Source organism: Ictalurus punctatus, chromosome 19 (assembly GCF_001660625.3).
Source record: "Ictalurus punctatus breed USDA103 chromosome 19, Coco_2.0, whole genome shotgun sequence".
Classification (NCBI taxonomy): Eukaryota; Metazoa; Chordata; class Actinopteri; order Siluriformes; family Ictaluridae; genus Ictalurus; species Ictalurus punctatus.
In genome coordinates this window covers 17073223-17083401 of record NC_030434.2, presented here as the reverse complement: position 1 = coordinate 17083401, position 10179 = coordinate 17073223, and the positions used below count along the sequence as shown (strand labels likewise).

At 39.1% G+C, this 10179-nt stretch overlaps 1 protein-coding gene across 1 annotated transcript; it reads right to left on the bottom strand.

The window, feature by feature from the left end:
* Nucleotides 1–6613: 6613 nt before the first annotated feature.
* Nucleotides 6614–9957, bottom strand: cdkn1ba (cyclin-dependent kinase inhibitor 1Ba). Its single transcript, XM_017494770.3, has 3 exons — nucleotides 9102–9957; nucleotides 8549–8672; nucleotides 6614–7979 (listed from the first exon to the last, which is right to left on the bottom strand). The coding sequence occupies exons 1-2, from the start codon at nucleotides 9472–9474 to the stop codon at nucleotides 8572–8574; spliced, it is 474 nt and encodes a 157-aa protein (XP_017350259.1). The 5' UTR covers nucleotides 9475–9957; the 3' UTR covers nucleotides 6614–7979; nucleotides 8549–8571.
* Between the last annotated feature and the right edge of the window lie 222 nt (nucleotides 9958–10179).

Here is a 10179-nt window from a genome sequence, read left to right as displayed (position 1 = left end):
CAAAACCCCTCCACCTAAAAAGCCCAGAGTGCTCTGATTGGCTAGCTGACCCACTGTGTTGTAATTGGCCAAAAACCTCAAGTGTGTGTCAGAAATGTAACTTCCCTTACCATAATCGTGAGCTTCAAATTTCAAGGCTTCTAAAGCAATTATAAACACAGTTAATAATGCTGTCGGCTTATCTGTGTCAATAACTCTCGTAACTTTCAGCTACGATGTTTGTCACGTTACAAAGGTAGGTACAGAAGCAGTCGCAGATTTCCAAACAGTTTAATAAACAAACAAACAACAAAACATAGACACTAAGACAACTTGGCAAAATACTATGGCGAAAACTAAACATGGAAGCGTGGACAAAAGCATAGAAGACAATTTACGTGAGACAAGGAAGCAGTACAAACAGTGACTATATATATATGGGAGTGCTCGCTAAACAGAAACATGATACAGGTGCAGGTGGTCATGTGATAGTCATGTAGTATGGTGCAGTGGCTGCTAGGAAATGAAGTCCAGAGTTACCTCCATGATATATGACAATGTTATAATGGTTTAATTTGTCGTCTTCACTGTAACAACTTTATGTCCTGAAGGGACAATATAAAATACAGTTTAGAAAATTAAATTAATTAAAATTGCAAAAATTATGGCGGCATTATGCTGATATGTCAAATTGTGACGTAGACGTTTGCGGAAGTAATATCTGGACTTTGATCGAGGCGTTTTAGGCAGGTCTGGAGCAGTGTTCTCTGTTGGGTCAAATAAATCCCTTTGTGGGAGGCTATGAGCTTTGTCACTTTGCAGATCTTGCACATGCACAAACAAATACATTACACACTAAAGGAAAAGGAAAACATTAAAAGAGCATCATATGACCCCTTTAATGGCTATCGTTATGCATTTGAGGTTACATTTACAGTCTACATTAGAAAACAAAAATGTAATTATATAGAACCTTTTTTTCTAACAAGAAAGCATTTTTTTCCTTTTCTTTCATTAATATAAGAGAGCACAGCTTTACATGTCAGAGCCTTTGAAGCAGAACAACAAACCACACCAGTGATGTAGAAAGTTAGCAAATTAGAGTATCACACATCCACACAAATATTCTACCAAATTTAATATCCAAATGTAGCTGAAAAAAGCACACACACGCACGCGCGCACACACACACACACACACACACACACACACACACACACACACACTTCAGAGGTCTTTATTTTGTTTCTTTAAAAAGCAAAAGTATCATTTTATCTACTATCATAAAAATTTCTACAATAAAAGGTTCAAATGAAAAGGTGAACTATCAGTGTTTAGTGAGAGGGGACATAATGTCCAATTTGATTTATATGATGTGACTGAGATGATACATGCCATATGATTGGAATACATATTGTCAGTTTGGATGAAATTATGGCATGGCTCATAACAGCACTGCCTTAATGGGATAATACCTGTAATTTCAGTAATGTCAGTTCAGTAAATTGACCCAGACTACTGTAGTATTGTATTCTGTAGTACTTGCTTTCCTCTTTTTGTATGGAAATTACAGACATGCCACTATAATTTATGTCTGATAATTTATATATTTTCTATTTTATTATATTTTTATCTTACTCCAATGCTGAAAATATATTGCATATTTTTAAAAAATCTTTTAGACTTCATTCTTTATTTTTATTAGTCATTTTTATCCTTTATTTTCTCCTGCAGCATTTGTGAGAACAAGCAAACTAAGAACTGCATTGCACAAGGAGTGTGTGTGTATGATAAAGTTGAATCTTGAATATTGCTTGTAATTAGCAGGATCATGGGTCATCTCAAGCTGACTGTCATCCTTCAAACCGTGATCCTACACACACCTACACACTTATCTTGTCATCAAGATAAGGAGTCAGTTGGAAGAATTTATAAATGTGGTCAGAACAGAGTGAGAGACAGAATGGGAATACTACTAATTGACCCTGAAAGTGCAATGCATGGAACAAATCAAAACCATGCACACATCTGGGGTACACACCAAGATAAGAGGTCCACTGGCAAAACGCTGTTGAAATCCTTTGTTTGTTCAGGTTAGGGGCCAAATTAACACAAGTGCCAGCCAGAGTTGGTTACACTCCATGTCTGGTGCAGGTTTCTTGTAGAGTTGAGGGGCAGTCAAAGCACATGACTATTGGGCAGACCGATGTGGAAAATAAAAAGCTTTATTCAGTCCCATAAAAATCACTCATTAATAACAAAAAACACATGAGACGTTGCAGATTCAAAATAATACAGGCATTTGCAAATGTTTCTTTCCCAGTAGGGGAGCCAAATATGACATCATGTTTGGATCTGCACAAAATATCTAATAATAGGCCCAGCTGTAAACATTTTCCGGTTTTCTGATCACTCTTTTCTCATTGTCTGCCATGCTGTTAGATTAGTGGTCGCCTAGTTTAGTCCTGGAAATGTTGTGTTACTATCTCAGAGTTTTCAGAGATTTGGCCAGGCTGCTCTTCACTGTTGTGTGAGTAGTTATGTTCATATGCTTCTGCCCCTAATCAAGCAGCAGATCTCTTGGACTATTTCCATTTTGGCCTAGCATTTTTTTGAGCATTCTAATAAAGGAACACAAATGAGGTTAGCAAAGGTGAATGAGTGAACAAACATTTTCGCATATCTTTTCTGAAATCATATCTGGCAGGGTATGTTGTGGTTGAGTGAGTTCTGTGGCATGAAGTGGACCTGATGGAACTGAAGTAACTAAAGCTGAAGGAAAAAAACAACAACATTAGATTGTTCTTACTGTACAGGGTCACATGAGTTGGGTGTGATTGCACTTCTTTACATGAAGAGCAGTTATTGTTTATTTTTCCAAATGTACCGTGGAGCAAACATTATTCTAAATCACTTTTAACCAGCAGTGGCTTAAAATTAAGCCAAGAAGATATCACACTTGACTTATGCTATTGAGTGAATTTTTTTAGAGTAACCCTGTAATTCAGCATACAGTCTAGTAGTTTGTCTTGAATAGTTTAAGATGTACCTTTGTTCAACAGTGTTCCATACAGCAGGTGTGTTTCCATTTACCAACGAGGCACACACAGATGTGCTACTATCATTAAACAGGTTTGCCACCTAAATTTCCAGTCAAATTACATAACAAAAACCACACAAAGGACCCAAAACTAGTCAAATATTTCAGACATATTCTTCTTTTTCTCAACCTTTGTGTGGGACCACAACAAGGTAACTGTGGGGCACACACATTTCTGATGTATAAACATTAGCCACTCTATAATCCCCCTTTCTTTCTCCCAATCTTTGCAGTATATTTTAAAATACAAATGGTTCTGTACATCATAGACACACTGTCTAGACCCTGTTTGCCTTTCTTTGCAGAAAAGTACTAGATGTAAATCTGATTACACGCTACAAAACAAGATTTTGGTGGACACAGACTATTTTAAGCTAGCCCAACTTGGAGTAAAAACAATGCGACCCAGTTATGAATTGTTTTGACCTCTGCTCCTCCCCTGAGCATGGGACAACGTGATTCCTGCCCCAGCGAGCCTCTATTATTGTTTGTTGTAGTTCCAATTTTTGACCACTAGGTGCAAGAATAACCCCCCTCTGGCTTACTGGAGAATGTCGCTCCCCCTCTGGCCTCGCAGAGGATATCACTCCCGCTTCTAGTTTTATGGAGAACGTCACTCCTCCAACTGGTTTTATGGAGAACGTCACTCCCCCCGCTGGTTTTATGGAGAACGTCACATCATGCTTTGTTTTCATGCTCTGCCTTGGAAATCGTGCCACCTTTTATCTTTGCAGAAGAAATTGCTCCACCTCACACCTTGTGGAGGACGTCACACCTCCGTCCGGCTACGCTAAGGACATCGCTCCCGAGTCACTTTGTTGGCCTAAGGGCCATTATAGGCATAGAGACTTTTTGCATGACCCCCTCTTGACTGTGTTTTGCACGTTTGCTTTAAGGGGGGACCTATGTCATGATATCGCCAAAGGGGTGCTGAGCCCATCACCCATCAGCCCCATTACATCCCATGACCATGTCACATGTCTCACTGAGCAATCACACCTGTTCTGTGTTACCCCTATTTAAGTTCTGGTTTTTATGTGTTTCACTGTCAAGCTTTTGTCTTTGTCGTATGTGTCATCATGTGTGCCACAGCCTAACTCATAGTATGCCTGGTTTTGCCGTGCATCCATTGGTTATGTTCTTGTTTTCATTGTTTTGGTTGTTTGTGTTGCACTTTGCACAATAACATCTGCACTTGTATCTGCTGCCTCTACAAAATACCTGACATTAACTATGTGTCAGTGAACTGGGCCCTGATGACAGGTCTCTTCGCATCAGCAAAATTTTTGAGCAGGTATTAAATGCATTTTAATCCTAATTCAGATCCTAGGCCAGACATCTGTTGTGATTATTAGCCAAACCATCTTCTTCTGTATAGTATGGACATAATAGATACCATCTGAACAGTCACAGCCACTACTATGTGCTAATATCAGCCAGGTTTGCTTTGAACCATATGTTGAGCATTGATCAGCTCTTTAAAACATCCTGAAATGGCAAAAATTAACCATCCTGGGTTTTCTATAGAAGCAGGTTGCGCAAACAAAAATGGCCCCATTTTACACTGACCCAGTAAGACAGTTAACTTGACCTACTGACCCCCAAGATCACTGAAAATCACACACAGCTCTGATTGCCAGGTTGCTTAAGTTACCTTTTATTTTAAATTAATTTATTACCTCATAATTATTTTAATTACACTGTACTTGTACCGCGGACCCTGGAGCTGTGAGCAGCAATACTGCCTGTTGCATCACCACCTATTATTATTATTATTATTATTATTAGCTACATCACAAGATTCACTTCACCTTGCCTCTATCCTGACTCATGATATAGACGTTCTTTGTTTAGGAAGGTGATATATCTCCCACCTAAAATATGATCTTATCCATAATGACAGAACCTGATCTGAAATGGTCGCCATCTACATTAAAACACTAGGGTATCGCAGAATTTGGTATCTGTGTTGTGTCTGTGTGGCCAGGAGTGAAACCACTTCCACTGCTACTCTCGTGCTCTACTGATCAACGCTTTAACCTGGAACTCTGAGTCGCGATTCTTTTGAGGGAACTTCAACTCCTTCGTCGTAATGATCGCTTTGGTTTATCATGTTGAAGGGATGTTGAAGTGAGGATGCGCAAAATGAACGAGCGCAGACTTAAACTACCTCCTAAGTTTTTTGTGTAGTTACAAGTTCTGTACACGCTTCAATACAAGATGTTTTCACATTCACGTTTTTATCCATCGAGCTACAGATAGCTTGGGGCTTTAAGCGCTCATTCTGTGTGTCAACCACGGCTGGTTTTGCAAGCATCAGCAAAAAAAAAAAAAAAAAAAAAAAAAAAGGGAAAAAAAGCACACACTCCATGAATCTAGCCAATAGTGCTGGGTTCGAGACCGTGATTTAGCGGAAAGGACATCCTGTACCGACTCGCGCGCTCCCGCGGCAAACCCGCAGCACAGCCAAGCTCAGTGGCTGGCTCCAGTGGTGTGCTTTCCTTAAACCCTGCCTGATTGGACGAACCAAATGTCAGTATCCTATCGATATTTTTTCCCCTCCTTCTTCTTTTTCATGGGACGTGTCCTTGTTTTTCTCAATCGAGGCAGGCAGCGTGAGGGCAGGTTCCTGCGCGCGCTCCGAATGGCGCCTGAAGTAGTAGGTTGTGCACACACCGAAAACACTTCGTTTTATGTTTCCATCCACACTTCAGTTTTTCACATGTAAAACATCTTCGGCACGTTTAAAGCAGAAGTAGTGGGCTTTAAAAAGGCTGAAAGACAAGGCACTTAAATCACTTCTTACAGGCTTCCATGGGACATTGAACTGCGTCAAAAGCTGCCTGTAAACGCGAGCACACAAACATTATCACGCCTTCGAACTGTAGTGTAAATTATGAACAAGTATTTTAAACGGGTGATAGCATTCAATCGGTATTTACTTATCTCTTATAGCATATTTCATGTATTTCAAACAACCGTCCGTGTTAAATAGGCTCCATACCCATACGCAACCATAGGTGTCCATACCTTTTATTTATTCTGGATGCAGGTAAATGCAAATGTAGACAAATACTGACATTACAGCGGGTGAGATAGTGTCCAGTTTGTCACCCGTTTTTATGCCCCATTCTTGCACCATAAAATAGCCATCTGTATATTAAGCACAACTTTATTCTCTAGTGAAAAAGGTGTAACTCTCTGATAGACATTTAAAGCTTAATTCAGTTCAGGTGATTATAGGATTATGGGTTATGTTTGGACAGGTTGTGTAAAATGTATGTAATATCAAATGTACAAAACATTCTAGGATGATCCTATTTGTTTGGCTTCAAGTTTAAAAAAAAAATCAAGGGATATATTTATGCAGCATATTTTGTATTGGCAAGTGTTGTGCATTAATCATCCATTATCCTTAACAAGAGCAAAATGTATTTAGTGAATTGATTAATTAATATATTGTGTGATATAAACCTTTTTTTTTAAACATGCATTTTGTCATGCATATTGATGTACACAGAATAGAATCAAATGTAGAGTGTTTGTCTTTTTTTTTATTTTATTTTTTTTATTAATGATCTCTTTAAACAAGCAATACAAAATCCACATCAAAATTTAACATAGGCTCAGTTTGCAACCTTGCACAAATTCTTTAAAAAATTTGAAAATAAACTTTTCGGTAAAAAAAAAGAAAAAAGAAAAAAAAAAGGTAGTTAAAAAAAAACAAAACACAAATGCCACTTTGGATAGTCATGAACAACAACAACAAAAAAGCTTAACATAAATAAGTTAGTATAATTTCCTCAGTGTTTTTACAAAGCAATATACACAGGTACACTTCAGAATTTTACACATGCAGTGTAACGTCTAGTTTTTGTTTTATTTTTGGGGTGGATAGTGGAACATCATGTTCAACATGAATACCATGTGTGACTGCAAATGACTAGATTTAGGGACTTAAAAACAACCCAAAAACAAATATGGACCAGTGTTTAAAAAAATATAATCTAAAAATTTGTTATACAACGGTGCAAGAAAAAAAAAATACACGAAACGTTACTGAAGAAAATTTGCTGTTAATTTCAGTTTCCTTTTTAAAATTATTATTTACTCAGTAGGTTTTGTCATTCATAAAGAAAAAAATTCAAAACATAATCTAGGGAGAAAAGAAACTAGTGGAATAACCCAGGGATATAATAATACTGTGAAACACTGTCAAAACCATAAAACCACACCCTAAAAAAGAATATCCCTGCCTGAATGTGTTGCAACTTTGGCAGATTTTTAAATAAACTTCACATAATTAAGTACCATACACACTTCTATAGTATCACCAATAATACAAAAAAAAATTTCTCCTGGTGTCTCAAATGGTTGGACACCAGTTCTGTTTAAACTGTGAACGTTTTTCTATGGGAGCTTTTTAATGGAGGACCTCGGTCCTTTGTGATTATTTTTGAAATGGATAACTTGTCAGTGTTTTAAACCCTGACAATATTGAAGTTAATAAAACATCTTTTTTTTTTTTTTTTAACCTGGGAGTATGATTGGGGGTTGTTTTGAAAACTGCACAGCAATTCTTCAAGTCATTCACACTATATGGTTTTTCTCATCATAATGTTATATTTTAATATGCTACATATAATTATATACATAGGTAGTAAAGACAAAAGCAAAAAGGAAACTCCATTTGCACACTGCTACATTGTCTGCTTTTGAGGCAAATGTCTTTTTTTTTTTGAGTGCCAAAACTTTAGTGTAAAAACAAATAATAAAAAAAATCAGTGCTTCTACTGCCTTGCACATCCTTAGAAAAGGAAATGCTCTTTTTTTCCATTTGCTGTTGTCCCTGTTTACTTCATAAAGCTCTTTGATGGAGAAATGCACATTCTTCATCTCTCTGCAGGAAACAGAATAACAAGTCTATTTAGCTCTAAAGAAAAGGAGCAATAGAAAAAATATATATACACAGAAATAATCGTGCATTACATTTGTATGCACTGTACAGAACCCGTTACAGTTATATACTTATCAGCATCGTCAAAAAAAAGCATATTCCTAAAACTGTGGAACTCTAAAAGCTTGCAATCCCCTCTAGCAAATGAAAAATGTCTTTTTCAAAAGGTTATCTAGGAACAAGTTAATAAGTGACAATCAATGCATGTATGGATGTATGTGTACAATGTTGCACACACACCCATATACACACACACCAGAGTGTCGATGACGTGTTACTACACTGTAGTACTGCAGTCCAAAGGCGTTTGTTTACAACACCAAAGTCCCCTTTTGCAATGAAACTCAGGCTTCCTGCGAGAACTTTCCACGTGCATATCATGTTTGACCAACTTTAACATCTAATTGTGAATCTTGTGACCAAACACCCCCCCCCCCCCTCCCCCCCAATGCAAAAGTAACAGTGTAGGTATACATTTTCTACATGTTGTTTCTAAATCTAATGAAACCCACCTTTTCCTGTAGGTCCTGTTGTTTTACGTGCTGGGATCTGATTTTCTGGGTGTCTGCTCTGCACTGTCTTGACTGCTGCTGTCTTCCTCTCCGTGGTTCACTCTTTTACTCTGCCGTGCAGAATCTGAGTTTGAAAAGGAAGACGCGGTTAGACTCTTGTATGTGCGCCACTATCAATTTCAAATGCACTCTTTTAGGTCGTTTTTTCTCTTTCTCTCTCTCTCTCTCTCTCTCTCACTCGAAATAGCCCTACTTCCTAGTGCTCTTGTAGCTACATGTTTAACTACAATAAATAATTACAAGAAATAGCAAAGCCAACAGCTAAGGTTGTAGCAAAAATTTATCATGCAGGGCATTGCACATAGAGTAAATGCAATGATGTTACGCTCGGGCTTCAAACAAAAGGCTGCGCGAGCGTCGAAACGTCAAAACAACTCCGCCAGATGTTTAAGAGCTCGCGTGCGCTGTAAACCGACCAAGTCACGAACGTCATAAAAATAACGAATACTATTTCAGAAGCCAAGCACTCCTTCATCCTGGTGTATTTATTTACCCGCGTCCTCCAGGGAAGGTCTTTTCTTCCCAGCGCTTTGCGTTTTTTGGCAGTCCGTCTGACTCGCGTTAAGATCCACCCGTTTGGTCGCACGCGGCGGCCTGCTGTAAACCTCGGGCGCGTCTCTGGCGTCCACCGGCTCCCACACGTATCTGCCCGGCTCAAGCGGCATGTCCTTCACAAAGTCGTAGTTGTACTTCTCCCTGTACGCAGCCTCCGACTCCCGCAACTCGTCCAGATACGCTTGTCTTACTTCCCCCGGGTGCGGCGAGCCGAACAGGTTCCTGCACACCGAAGGCTTGGTGTGTCCCTCCGGTCTCGCGTCCACGCGCTCCAGCGGCGGACTTCCATTAGAAAGACGCACGTCCGACATTTTGCCACATGAAACTCGGCACGAAAACAAACAAATAGCTGCTGTCGAGATTACACGTCAGATCACAAGCGCGTAATTATTATTTCCGTAATAGAAAAAAAAACCCGATCAGACAACGAACATGCATGAGAGCACGAGAGCAGGCATGCCACACAAAAATAATAGTACTACTACCACTAATAATAATAATAATAATAAACCCGCAAAAAAAGCAATGTAGTCAGTGTAGCAGAAGTAACAAGTGATCGCATGAAAGTGTGCAGCTCTGGAGAAGTCACTCCCGTCTACTCCCGTCTCGTAGTAATTCCTATAGAAAAAAACACCAAGTCATCCGAGCGACCAATATGGCGTTCGCAAGTAAAAGCAACTGAGGGGGAGAGAGCTAATGGCGTGGGCTATTTAAACACAAGGAAGCTTTCATTGGTTGAACAGCACACGGACCGCCCATTACTGAAAGAGAACGAGAAGCTGAGCTGTAGGGATCAGCACGGACTGAAACGAGTGCACCGCACACTGCAGTTTTATCCGCTCAGGGGTTCATCGCCGTAAAACTACGTGCGAAACGCACTAACGCTGTGTGTCAAAGTGCCACGCAATCCACATGATCACTACAGCACACGAGACCATATGTTACACATACTCAAAAGTAATACTGTTACACTGGTGAAACTTAAAAACAAACAAACAACAACAAAAAAAAAAACA

Coding starts and splice junctions, on each gene's coding strand:
- cdkn1ba (XM_017494770.3), bottom strand. CDS start 9,474: ATGTCGGACGTGCGTCTTTCTAATGGAAGTCCGCCGCTGGAGCGCGTG. Junction 8,673..9,101: donor ACCTTCCCTGGAGGACGCGG/GTAAATAAATAC, acceptor TTTCAAACTCAG/ATTCTGCACGGCAGAGTAAA.